We start from the raw sequence: 13,976 nt of genomic DNA, 5'->3' as shown, positions 1-13,976 counted from the left end.
CAGTGGGGAATTATGTGGTCCAAGGCATTCCTGAAAGCAGGCCAGTGTACTGGGATGTCGACACTTGTTCTGCACACTAAACCATTGAAATTACTGACAAACAACAGCAGGGGTGGGCCCTTTATGTACAGTGAGCTCAGTACATTACCCTCATGGCTTCCTGAATGTGGTCCTGTCGAATCAGTTCTGCTGAGCAGTCCATGTACCACTTCAAACAGCGAATGAGCTCCCTGGGAAAGAGAACAGTTCCAGAAACCCCACATTAACTCAAAAGCAATGCAGTTTGAAATTTTTGCAGCCCTGAATTTGCCACACAGGAAAAATAAATATACTGCTTATGAGGCAGAATGGAGTGATGGATCTGTTACAAATGTGAAATCTTCAGATCATCTGAGACCATACAACATGCCTCGTCTGTAGAGTTGCCACATTTTAATTAGCAATTATAATCATTCTTTCTCTCTTTCCCTGACACACATTTTTTCTTTGATAAGAAGTTTTCCTAGAGTCCTAGACTTCACCTGTAATTTTGTTTTGTCTAAAATTTCTATGTCTCCAGAACATACAACAATAACTAGTAAGTAGCAGATTCTGGATAAAGGTATATGGTCCTATGTGCCTCTCCTTGCTCGCTCTACAGCAAGTGCCCACTCTACAGAGTGATATCAAAGTGTCAGAGTTCCAGTGACTTCACAGCCTCGTCACCCGTTGGTTTTATATATATTTTCAAAAATTGTGCTAATTCTATAGAAGAAAATGAGGCAATTTTAAATTGCCTTAATGGTTTTAGATAACTTCTGTTTTCCATGTTAGCCATTTATATTATATCTTTTATCAATAGTTTTTTATTTCTTTGACATTTATTGTTGGTGCCATTTTAATTTTTTTAATTTTTTTTTTAACGTTTATTTATTTTTGAGACAGAGAGAGACAGAGCATGAACAGCGGAGGAGCAGAGAGAGAGGGAGACACAGAATCTGAAACAGGCTCCAGGCTCCGAGCTGTCAGCACAGAGCCAGACGCAGGGCTCGAACTCAGGGACCGTGAGATCATGACCTGAGCCGAAGTCGGATGATTAACCAACCAAGCCACCCAGGCACCCCATGTTGGTGCCATTTTTAGCTATTCATGTTTCTCAATGAAAAAGCAAGACTTACTTTTAGTAGCTTTGCTACCAGTTCTTGGAAGGAAAAGAATGACAATTGTGTAGTAAACTATGGTTTAAAATGTCAGCTGAGGGGCGCCTGGGTGGCGCAGTCGGTTAAGCGTCCAACTTCAGCCAGGTCACGATCTCGCGGTCCGTGAGTTCGAGCCCCGCGTCAGGCTCTGGGCTGATGGCTCAGAGCCTAAAGCCTGTTTCCGATTCTGTGTCTCCCTCTCTCTCTGCCCCTCCCCTGTTCATGCTCTGTCTCGCTCTGTCCCAAAAATAAAAATAAAATGTTGAAAAAAAAAATTAAAAAAAAAAATAAAAAATAAAATGTCAGCTGAAAGACCACAACCAATATCCTACTCAACAGTGAAAGAAAGTTGTTCCTCTAAGATCAGGAATAAGGATGCCTTCTTTTTCTACTTCCACTCAACATAGAACTGGAAAAACAGCACTTAAAAAACCAAACAACCTGATTAAAAAATGGGCAAAGGAGGGGTGCCTGGTGGCTCAGTTGGTTGAGTTTCTGACACTTCAAATTGGTTTAGGTCATGATCTTGCAGTCATGAGATTGAGCCCTGCACTGGGCTCTGCTAACTGGTGTGAAGTTAAAAAAAAAAAAAAATCCCTCTCCAAACACAACAAAAAATAAAAAGTCTTTGCTTGAGGATGTGGAGAAACTGGAACCCTTGAACACTGCTGGCAGGAATGTAAAATGCTGCAGCCACTGCTGTGGAAAACAGTATAGTGGTCAATCCCACCTCTGGGTATATACCCAAGAGAAATGAAATCAGTCTTTAAGAGATATTTGTATACCCATGTTCATAGCAGCATTATTCACAATAACTAAAAGGTGAGAGCAACCCAAGTATTCATTGATGGATGAGTGGATAAACAGAATGTGGTACATACATACAACATAACATTATTCAGCCTTTAAAAGGAAGGCAATTCTGACATATGCTACAACATAGATGGAACTTGAAGACATGGTAAGTGAAATAAACCAGACACAAAAAGATAAATATTGTATGACTCAATTTACATGAAGTTCCTAGAATAAGCAAATTAAAAGAGAAAGTATAACAATGGAGGTTGCTAAGGGACGGTGGAGGTGATGGGGAGTTACTATTTAAGGGGTACAGAATTTCAATTTTGCAAGATAAAAATAGTTCTTGAGATAGATGGTGGTGATGGTTGTACCACAATGTGGACATACTTAATGCCACTGAGCTGTACACTTAAAAATAGTTAAAATGGGGGGGGGGCGCCTGGGTGGCTCAGTTGGTTAATCGTCTGACTTCGGCTTAGGTGATGATCTTGTGCGGGGTCCGTGAGTTTGAGCCCTGCATCAGGATGTGTTGACAGCTCAAAGCCTGGAGCCTGCTTCTGATTCTGTGTCTCCTTCTTTCTCTCTGCCCCTCCTTCACTCCCAATCTGTCTCTCTATGTCTCTCAAAAATAAGTAAGCATTAAATTTTTTTTTTAGTTAAATGGTATTATTTTATATTATGTGTATTTTATCAGAATTAGAAAAAAATGAAGTTAAAAAAATGTCAGCTGGGGGCGCCTGGGTGGCTCAGTCGGTTAAGCGTCCGACTTCAGCTCAGGTCACGATCTCGCGGTTTGTGAGTTCGAGCCCCGCGTCGGGCTCTGGGCTGATGGCTCGGAGCTTGGAGCCTGCTTCCGATTCTGTGTCTCCCTCTCTCTCTGCCCCTCCCCCGTTCATGCTCTGTCTCTCTCTGTCCCAAAAATAAATAAATGTTAAAAAAAAAAAATTAAAAAAAAATGTCAGCTGAATGAATGGTGGTTGTCATGGAACCTTTTTTAAGCCTGTCCTTCTATTCAAACACAAATCCTAATGATGATGCTAAATGGAACTTACTTGTACGCCAGGGCTCCAGCAAAGTGCTTCTGGATGTATGTGTCCATTACAGGCCGGAAGTGGAAATACTTGATGTCTCTGAGCAAGTTGATGATGAATACCTGAAGGAGATGTAGGGTACTACAGTTCACTGGAGACCCTGGACTTATCCCCAGCAGGAAACAGAACTCTTGCTTCTTCAAGAAATGACAAACCGTCAGTATTTTCTCTAGTGTTTTCCATGGGCAGAGAAAGTAAGATTTCTATTCTGTACCTGTATTTCTGTCTTGTCTGCTCTATTCCCACAGCCCCCGGCCACCCAGTCTGGACTTGGGACTCATCTGTTTGTGCTAGTGTTACTCTGAGCCTCTCTCTTCATAATAATGCTGGATGACACAATACAGACTAGGAAAAGGCAAAGCGATACCTGTGTAAGGTGGCATAAATTCTAAGGTGTCTCAAAAAATTTGGAAAAGAGACCAAAAAAAAAAAAAAAAAAAAGAGATTGTCCTCTGAGCCAGATCAACTTATGAAAGGCTGTGCCCTTCCGAAATGGGGCTGGCTGGCCAGGAAAGCAAGGAAGAAAAGCCAGAGGGGCAATCTACGCAAGTGCCATTTTAACTCTCGCTTCTGCTCCTCATCTATCAGGTAGGCTTACAGTATATGGTTCTTGAATATACAGCACTCCTATAGGACAGGATATATTAAGCAAAATGCACTGAACATTCAAATCACTGTCCATTCTCACTAAGCAACCTACAGAGATTTGGGTTCCCAAACAACTGCCCAAAGGGAGAGAGTGTGATGCTCAGACCATCACAGATGAGACTCTGCTCTTCCTGGCCATTATACCCTATTTCTGTAGGTGAAAAAACAGGTCATCTGGTTTCCTATATCAGTCTCCAAGCCTTTTATTGGTGTAGGTCTCTATTTCAGGGGCTAGGCAACTCTGCAACAGTGATGAGACTGAGGTATCAAAACTACTGAGGCCCGGACCTGGCCATGCTGAATTCTTCAAATTTGATGCTGTAGGGATCTGCCCGGTTGGTAGGTTGGTTGGTCTTCCTTGGGTGACACTCCTCAGCCACTTTTCTATTGGAAACATCTGCACAGATGTTATACTGACTCACTCTAATAAACTGCTTCCCTTGGATTTTTAAAAACATATGACAGAAATAATAAATAAAAATGAAAAGTCGGGAGGGGTGAGACTTACCAAAGACTGAAACACCAACAGGCCATATTTCTCTGTATTATCATCCAAAATCACAAAGAGTGTATCTAAGATGTCCTGCAGAAACTGCAACATAAAAACCAGAGGGCTCAGATCTTAGGACCTTGAACACATGGTCAAACTTCCATACACCAATGAACTCATCTCCCAATAAACAAACTCAAAGATCTCTTAAGATCTCAAATCACCACTTAAACTAAACTAATCTAGGATCCCACCTCCACCTAGCTAAGGGCCCTGAGAGATATTTGGAGAGGCTCTTTCTCTTGGGTAAGTGCAAAATTTCTATGGAAAGAACGGTCACTTAAAAAAACAGGACATCCATGTAGAATTGTAATTTTGAAATAAAGTCAATCTAAGTGATTCTGATGCCAAATTCATTTTGAGAAAAAGAGTTCACTCTCCTGGGACTCCAAAGAGTTTAGTAGCCCCTCACTCTTTATTGTGGCCTAACTCTTTAGAGGACATTTGAATGAGGGTGTGGCAGGCTAGGTCTTAACTATAGAAACCATGTTTTGGTCTAGAAATCAGTATTCTGGGAGAAGGGAGAAAGCTGTTGCTGAGGTCTGTCAATGAGGGTAAAAGAAGTACCATTTTGTTTTTGGTTTTTAACATGTGCCTTTTTCTTTCTAAGATACAAAATCCAAGGGAGAGAATAATACTCAAGGATACTGACAGTCTTCTTCCAAAATAAAGTCTAACATTCTGTGGTCAAAAGGCAATTGAATGATACAATGTTTTTTTATTTTATTTGTTTATTTTTTATTATTAATTTAATATAATTTATTGTCAAATTGGCTAACATACAGTGTGTAAAGTGTGCTCTTGGTTTTTGGGGTAGATTCCTATGGTTCATCACTTACGTACAACACCCAGTGCTCATCCCAACAGGTGCCCTCCTCAATGCCCATCATCCATATTCCTCTCTCCCCACCCCCCATCCACTCTCAGTTTGTTCTCTGTATTTAAGAGTCTCTTGTGGCTTGCCTCCCTCCCTCTCTGTTAGTAACTATTGTTCTCTCCTTCCCTTCCCCCATGGTCTTCTGTTAAGTTTCTCAAGATCCACATATGAGTGAAAACATATGATATCTGTCTTTTTCTGACTGACTTATTTCATTCAGCGTAATACCTTCCAGTTTTATTCACATATTGCTGCAAATGGCATGATTTAATTCTTTCTCACTGCCAAGTTACAACTTACTTTAAAACAAGTCTAAGGTGGAAGGTTTGGATGGCAGCGTTGATGGGCAGGATTGGCCATAGGGTGATGACTGCTGGTGCTAGGTGATAGATACATGTGGGGTTCTTTATACCATTTTACTTTTGTGTATATTTGAAATAGTCTAATAAAAAGTAAAAAATAATATTTAAAAATGCTGGCACATTCTTTTCACACTCTCTTCTGGTGGTTTGAGATCAATTATTGATGCTAAAAGCAGATATGCTGATAAGATAGTCTCTTACTGGAAATACAACACTACTCAGCCTCAAAAAGATCAGACTTTGGGGTGCCTGGGTGGCTCACTAGGTTAAGTGTCTGACTCTTGATATCTACTTAAGTCCTGATCTCAGGGTCATGAGATTGAGCCCTGTGTTGGGCTCCATGCTGGGCGTGGAGCCTGCTTAAGATTCTCTCTCTTCCCCTGCCCCTACCCCCACTCCCACTCATGCTCACTTACTCTCTCAGAAAAAATCATACACTTCTCTTAATACCTTGTCTGCTAATTGATATTTTAAATATGTTTATTTTTATATTTTAGTTAATATACAGTGCAATATTGGATATATTTAAAAGAAAAATATGCCCTGAGAATAAACTGATCTTAAGTTTCAAAAACTAGTATTAGCTTGGTTAAGAGTTCTTTTTAAAATTTATGATACTCTAATTGATTTAAACAAAATTCAGACAAAACTTCATAAAAATATACAGATGTATACAGAATTTAAAATTGTTTCTCATTTGGAGACAGCATGTTGTGTGTTACTGAGTCAATGGAGCTATAAAATGAAAGTACAGATAGCGTATCTGTGCTAATTGATTTGATAATTATAATGACAGAGCAATGCTCACTGATGACAAGTTGTCTTCTTGACACTTAGTGTCCATTCTACATTCCACTGCTCTTGCTCATCATCAAAAGCACCTCCACTTTCCTCAGCAGACTTCAGTCCATTGTGCAGAATCCACCTGCAGCACTTTCACCATCAGGAGGTGCCAGGCGGGCAAACACTCTGTGCAATGCAGAGAAGCCTTACAGAAGACAACAGGGGACTTGTAGTGTTGCTGTCAGCCTGACGGGGCCATAGATGGGAAATGTCACAAAGGTATCTAGAGAAAGCAGTTGAGGCAGGGAGTAGGGAAAGGTCTCTGGTATGGACTGTAAGTGAGAGACTGGGCAAAAGCAGCAGCTACAAGTTAATAGAGAGTATTTAAAGTTCTTCTAGATAATCAAGTGCGTACGGCCAGAAAGACTTCAGGCCAGGTTTGCGGTAAAAGGGTTACAGATAAGGAAAATGAGAAAGAGACCTAAGGAAGGAAGAGGAGGCAGCACAAAGCACTGGGTATGTTTCTAATTATCATTTTACTTTTTAGGAAGGAAAAAAAGTCAGAAAATAGGGTTTATAACTTAGTTTCTAAAAGGTAATAAACCTGATGTCATACTTACTTTTAAAAAAGAAGCTAACTGAAAAAAAAAGAAAAAGAAAAATAACTCTAGTCCTACTCACTAATTATATTTTGAGAAATGGTCTTAGAGGTATACTGGTAGAAATCAAGGTGAAGTAAGACTTTCTGCCCAGATTCTTACTTAGGTAGCATCTATGAATTATAGGAAGGCATACCTTAACAATTTCTTCTCCACTGACATGCCGCAGCCGCCCTAGTATGTCCATGATCCGGTCTGGAAAAGCTTTCCATTTCAGCAGAGCAAGGAGGTCCACTACAAAGCAAGCCCAAAAGTAGTGAACACTGGCTATGCCAAGGACAAGCAAAACCCAGACTTTCCCTGCCAAGGACAGGTGGAATCTGGGGGAAGAGAAGTAGCTGCTAACATTACAACAGACTCTTTAGTGCTGATATCAAGGCCAAAGACACATCTGTGAAATCTGGAGGTGCATTCTGGAGCTAATAAAACCATGGGAAATCTTACAGGTTGCTATTACCAATTGGTTCCTTCAACTTCAGATGAAAAGAATGCCCTCATTGTGGCATGAAAAAGCAATTGACTTCTGTTTCCCTTAGCATGTATCAGCAACATGGAACCAGTCACTGAGGACAGGGAGCGCAGCACCCTGTAGGTACCACCACCTACCATTCTGGGTGAGTTTGGTGGAGGAGAGCTGTGTGGAAATGAAGAAAGACTCTTTGGTGCTGCGCTGGAAGATGAGGCTGGAGGGGATGTTAGGGCAGCCATTGTAGTCCTCTTTGCAGCAGGGCAAGCCCAGGTACAGAGCATGGTTGTTAAACGTGCTATTCTCATCGCACTGCAGGCAAAAGTAGAGAACACAGAATGTTTCCTGAACCATGACATGTGGAAAGCTCAGGTCACAGATTTTTCGATGTTGATATTTGCTCTCATCTTCCTAAGGCTAGATCTTGGGCCTCAGGTCCTCTTAGAAGAGAGCTTTCTGTTCAGAAACTCCCCATATGGCTCACATGCCTTTTAGAGAGAACATGGTGGGGCAGGTGGCCTCCATCTGCTGTGCAGGCAACTTTGGGTGGCAGCCATGCTGTGATAGCTGACAAAACCATGATCTCAAATGGCAGGTCTCTGAATGTACTAGCTAATGGCACAGAGGAGTTGGTAATAGACTTCCATTACTTGTGGAGTGGGAGGTGAGGGACAAAGGGCCTGCTGCCATTACTTGTGGGAGGAAGGTCACTGTAGTTACATGACAAAAGCCTGCCCACAGCTGTCCTGCTGTCATCTAGCAGCGCACTACCCTGGATCCTTTGGCCTGCCCACTGAAAGCCACCTAACTCAGAACCATATGTGAGAGTGGCTTCAGGAGTGTGAAGGTTGAGATGAGAGACAGCCAGGCTCCATACCTTGTACACATAGAGCTCATGGATGTCATCTGAGAGAGTGGTGCCATCATCCCGCATCAGGGGTGAGAATGCAAAGCCAAAGAGTTTCTTTTCCCCTTTGTCCTTTGCTGCAACCAGAGCTAAGTGTTAGTTGTTTTTGCCCTTCACTTTGCGTTTTAACAGAAATTCCCCTTGTGCTTATCACCTACATTCTTTACTTCTTTGTCCCTTGCTTTCATTAATTAGGTACATACCTGACTGCAGGAATGATGATAAATGTACTAGACTGAATTTCCACTTATATCCCAAGGTACACAGGCTATCTAGACCCAAATAGAAACTAGATTGCTAGTCTTGATAAATCAGAGGCTCTTTAAGGAACAGTTTAATATGTACACAGGAGACATCCAAAGGAGGATAACACTGGTAATTATCCAGTGTCTGGACCAGACACAAAGAAGGACAAGTACCAGACCTTTTCTGGTTTTGAGTCACTGTACACAGAACAGCCTCTGTTGACACCCCATCTCTGAGTACCCATTTATGCAGAACTCATTTTATTGCCCCAACAATAAGAACCCTCTTAATTCTCTTTCTGAGGAAAGAACTCTGAGACAATAGAACATTCATATCTTCCAAGGAATGTGGAGAGAAGTCTCACTCACTGGAACAATGTCTGAACTCGAAGCGCAGGTGGGAGCCCCGGAACCGGTCAATGGGGATGGGCAATTTGATAATTTCTCCCCAGCGAGGACTATTACTGTGGTAGAGGACAAAGGAGTGGTAGGAACTCCTGTTCGGCTCTCCTGAACCCAAGCTTATACAATCCTGGAAGAGAGAAGCAAAATAAAGTGTGATCTTGCTGGAGGAAGCCCCTGGATTTCTCTGTCACTAGGACACTTTCTCCTTTGCGCAAGTCTTATTTTCCCACCAGGCCAAATCTACAAGATGAGAAAATTCATTTGACTTAAACTCAATACTTTTGGAAACAACTGTGTAGATGGCATAAGGAATCAGCAGTCAACAATGCTCCTTCTTTTCCATGGGGCAAAAGTAACCACACACGCTGCTCAATAAACTGGAGGGCAGCTCAACAGTGTATGTGAACCACTAAGATAGGTTCTTCATCCTCATTAAGAAAGCAAACAATGAACTCCACAGGAGAAGTCAACTGTATATGGCACTTTACCTGATCAGAAAATGAATTAATTTATAAAGTGGAGAGAGCCTGTTTTCTAATCTTCCTTACCCCAATGTTGCACTGGCATTTTAGGTTGCCCTTGGCTGACTGTCTTTGGATATAGACAAGGCAGACCAGATTTAATTTGACCTCCTGTTTTCAGATATTGCCATGAAGATGTAGTCCCATCTTCCTGGAAGACAGGAAGTTGCAGGCAATACAATCAGGAGCAGCTCCCTATCTGCACAAGGGTGGTCTCAGAAGCTGACAGCTCTGCTGACCTTGGCATTATCCATGCCAACAATGGACACGCCTTAGTCTTCGAGATGGGCTTTTAAAAATGAAACAAAAATCAGTGCTTCTACCACCAATTAAACAATATCCTCCATTTATTTCTAGCTTTGGGGGATGATTTTGACTAATTTTACCTATTTACTTCTGTAAAATGTGGATGACCACTCCTGCTCTACCTACCTCACAAGGCTATTGTCAACATATAGGAGCGAGGTCTATAAAAGAGTGATTTGCCTTCTGTCAAGTGCTGTGCAAATGATGCCTTGTTATTTGCCAGGGACTTCACCATGACATGACTGAGGGAAATCTGACATACTGACAATGGAAAAACAGCACTCCAGGTCTTCACTTTGAATGAAGAGTGACAGAAGATACACTTGCATCCTTGTACTGGCATTGGCTGGAAATAATCTTTTACAGCCTGAGTCTGCTGTTCCCTGTCACATAACTTGGTACCAGACAGTGAGTGCCTAAGTCCTACTCCTGACCAAAGAGAAACTTTTTTTTAGCTTTCATTAGCTTAAGGAACAAAAAGAGTGGGACCTAATAACAGTTGCCAAAAGTAGGTAGCTTGATGCTAGACAGAATGGCAGAAAAAGTAACATGTAGGACACAACTAGAGGGAATAGGTCTAAATTGGAGCAGGAAGGATTGAGGTCAGACTGGGAAGAATTTCTAAAAAGGCTGTGTGACACTGGAAGTCATTATCAAAGCATACTGCAGGGTTTCCTTGAAGAAAAGGCAGAGAAGAATGCATACGTGGTGATGTGAGTGCAGTCTGCTTGATGAATGGGTCTCTGAATAAAGTCCATAGACTCATTAAAATTATTACAGGATTAGCCTCCTTTCCCAACTGACTGGCAAGTCTTACCTTCAGTATTTCTCCATCTGCGTAAAGCACATACATGGTCACTTCAATATTCTTTTGTACACTCTTTCCCCCTCTCTCGAAATCCCCCTTCTCCAAGGTTAGGTACAGGTCATTGCGGATATCACCTATGGGGAGAGAAATGTCATGTCTTCAAGACCACAGGAGCCACACTGCCCCGTTTGTATGGAGGACCAGGCTAGCATTTGGATCCTCCAGTGTTGAGGTGGGTGCTCAGAGCATTGCAAGCTTGGTTAATAACGGTGGACATTCTACTGATATCAGTGCGGCAGCACTCTGTTGGTTAGTCAGGTGCTCTCTAAGTCTAATTTCTAAAGGTGTTCACCACAGTTTGTCCAGGGTGGGAAAAGCTGAGGCAGAGAATCTTCTCTTGTATTACAGGTGACTACTCAGTCTCTCTATCTTCCAAGAGAATAGCTGAAATCTAAACCTTCCAAAGGGGGAAGGCTTTTAGAATCAACAGGAATAACATTTATTGTATTATGTCTACTACTTAACCACTAATCATTCCTCCTTTCCCTCCAAAAAAAAAAAAAAGTGGTTTCCTTTTTCCTTTACGGGTTTTCTTTTTCAACTTGCAACCCTTCTAAGTCTGACTAGAGGATACACTACTTTTTCCTTCTGGAGGCTTAGCTCCAAATCCCATCCCTTGCTGGAATGCCAGACCCAGGTCACTGGACTGTCATTTTTTTTTCTTCTTTGTGTTGCAAGTGCTCTGGGAGCAGATGACTTTCCAGAAGCACAGGTGCTAAAGCACTGGGGTAACAATCTGTTATGCTCTTTGCTTCTCTCTGACTTCTGCCCACTTTGCCAATATCTGCTGCTCGAGACTTGGGCAGGTGAAGCCCAAACTGCAAGCCGAAATGACCTAAGAAATGACCACATCTGCCTTTTTTTTAGGGTAAGGGGATTGTCTATTCATGTATAAGAAGAGCTCATTTGGGCTGCTCTAAGCTTCTAAGTTTGTAACATGACCAATTTTATTCATACATTCTAAAGAAGGTATTTTGACTTTCAAAACAACAACCACGATGACAACCACAACAACAGCAATGTAAAGTCCTGGGAAAAAAATCTTCAAAGGGAAAAAAATGGTATAGGAAAACATGTAAGGTCAAAGTGAAGATGTGCTAACAGCCTGAAGAACTCAACTGAGAGGTGATGGAAAGATTAACTTGCAAAGTAAGCCAATTCAAAACATTCTTTCTACCTCAGTTCTTAGCAAAACTGAAAAATCTGAAAATGTTCATTACTTGGAATCACAATGAAATAAACAGATATTGTTTTTGGTTAGCAAGTAAGCTTTCTGGTTTGGTCAGATACATGATGATGGCTCATTTTCTGCACAGACTACCTTTCTGATTATGCAAGTGTCTTAGTATCTCCTATGCATGAAACATGATAGACTAGAACTGGCATATATCTTGAGCTGTGGAGGTCTTCATGACCAGACCTATTATTCAGGTGGTCTTACTATACCAGAAGTGCAGCCATGGTTATTTAGTTGCATAATGAAGTTCTCAAAATACTTCAGCATAAGTGAGGAAGAACAGCCAACGAGAAGCAATTAATTATTCTCTGACAGCCCAGGGAACTTTCTCTAATGTGTGAAAAACATCTTGTGCCCCAACAGCCCTGAGGCTACCATGAAGGGAAAGGAAATTATGTTCTGAAAATCACATACAAATGCAACTAACTGCTGGATAGGTAGGACAGCCTAGTGGATGTCTATTCTTGCAGTTCACATGGACTTCCCTCCTGGCTGAGAAAAGCCTCTACTTCGAATTCTCAGGAGTCTGGACTTTAACCTGCCTCCTTTGGACATCTCTGCTTGGGCCTTTCAAGCATATCATTAAAATAGCACTCAGGTGTGCAGGTAAGGTAGGAAAGGAAAGCGGAAGGGAAAGTCAAATCCATCATTTTGCTATTGTAAGGGCAGAAGCTGAATAAAATCATTCCTAGAAGTAAAATTCAAAATTAAATGGGACCTTTACTATAGGTAATTGGTATTATAATGGGACAAATCACAGTTGGTTACACCTTGAATTTTTAACAATTGAAACAGACATCTTAGAGCCTTCTTTTGATAAAAGTCTTTTACTTACACATTAGCTCTTCTATGGAATTTAAGTAATTATTAAATTTCTACACTGATTTGGCAGAAAGTGAATAGTCTAGAGAATTTTAATGTCTAATTTACAGAATAGGTACTTTGTTTAACTATTACTCTGGTTTAAACCAGCACTCTCTAGAAGTTATTCTCAAGGTAATCCACATGACTTGTAAAAGCAGATACTGGCTACCAGCAATAATATTCTAGCTTGTACAAACATTTTAAATTTCTGTGGCTCTCCACAACAGTTAACCATAAATAAACGTGTCCTTCAAATGAAACATGTGAGCTTTTCCTATCAATATATGATACAGAATACTCATACAAAAGTGGGCATTACCTTGGAGATTGATAATGACAGAATTTGGTCTGTGTTGATTATATAGAGTGAGTCCATAGTTTCTGGGGCAGCTCCTCTGGAGCATTTTAAATCAACATGCTAATTTAAAATGGAAGGGCTGGGCTAGATATTCCTACAGCTTTCATTCTTTTAAAACTTCCTATTTAAATAGAATACCTTCAGTGATATCTTGCTGAGACAATTTATCAATACAAGTAAACATACCCTCTGAGTTACAGACTGAAGCAGCTTGATTTCATCAGATCTTTTGCTGCTCTTTATTTGGAGAACAGACTTGCCTACACCAGGACTATTCTCAGCAGAATAGGTATTAGGCCTCTTTATGGGTTGCAGTTTTGCAAATTATGGCCTCAATTTCGAGAACTGTGATAGTTAATGTTGCTGGGGCCTTCTTGTCAAAAGCTCTCTGGGGATCATTTAAATAGAGCTCTCCACTAATTCTCCTGGAACTAGGAGAAAACCTAAGAAGCAGCCAATGTGAAAGCCTCCTGGGATCTAACGACCTAGGCCTGCCTGACAGATAGCTCCCGAGATTCCCTGCTCTTCAGCTGTCCTTATTACATGTTACATGTTCACAAAGCCTACAGTGGAATCATGTGTTTGGGTTAAGGCACTGTCTCCAGGAGGCTCCTATAAACTTTAGTGCCAATTGCAAGGAAATATTACCAGGAGAGGGATGAGGACAGGCACATTACAATGAGGATGGGAAAGAGAAGGCCTGAGCAGCAGTTTGTGAGGTTAGTTTACAGAACACTGGGTGGGTGGCTGTATTCTAATCACCTAGGAAACTTATTAAAACTAGATTTCTAGTGTCTACCTCTTGAGATTCCAGTTGGTATTGGGTGAGGCTTGTGTACATACATTAAAC

The 13,976-nt window shown here is 41.2% G+C and overlaps 1 protein-coding gene across 1 annotated transcript in view; it reads right to left on the bottom strand.

Moving 5' to 3' along the window:
• Nucleotides 1-13,976, bottom strand: part of DOCK3 (dedicator of cytokinesis 3) — a 419,595-nt gene that overhangs the window by 87,774 nt on the left and 317,845 nt on the right. Inside the window, exons 14-21 of the mRNA XM_040445563.1 lie at nucleotides 10,617-10,741; nucleotides 8,937-9,099; nucleotides 8,293-8,399; nucleotides 7,556-7,727; nucleotides 7,086-7,183; nucleotides 4,227-4,310; nucleotides 3,032-3,132; nucleotides 149-230 (exon numbers count right to left, since the gene is read on the bottom strand). Coding sequence (XP_040301497.1) covers nucleotides 149-230; nucleotides 3,032-3,132; nucleotides 4,227-4,310; nucleotides 7,086-7,183; nucleotides 7,556-7,727; nucleotides 8,293-8,399; nucleotides 8,937-9,099; nucleotides 10,617-10,741 — 932 coding nt within the window. The remainder of the gene's footprint in view (nucleotides 1-148; nucleotides 231-3,031; nucleotides 3,133-4,226; nucleotides 4,311-7,085; nucleotides 7,184-7,555; nucleotides 7,728-8,292; nucleotides 8,400-8,936; nucleotides 9,100-10,616; nucleotides 10,742-13,976) is intronic.

Source organism: Herpailurus yagouaroundi, unplaced genomic scaffold (assembly GCF_014898765.1).
Source record: "Herpailurus yagouaroundi ecotype Mexico unplaced genomic scaffold, PumYag 193, whole genome shotgun sequence".
Classification (NCBI taxonomy): domain Eukaryota; kingdom Metazoa; phylum Chordata; class Mammalia; order Carnivora; family Felidae; genus Herpailurus; species Herpailurus yagouaroundi.
Note: the sequence above shows the minus strand (reverse complement) of the source record. Positions and strands in the feature narration are given on the sequence as shown.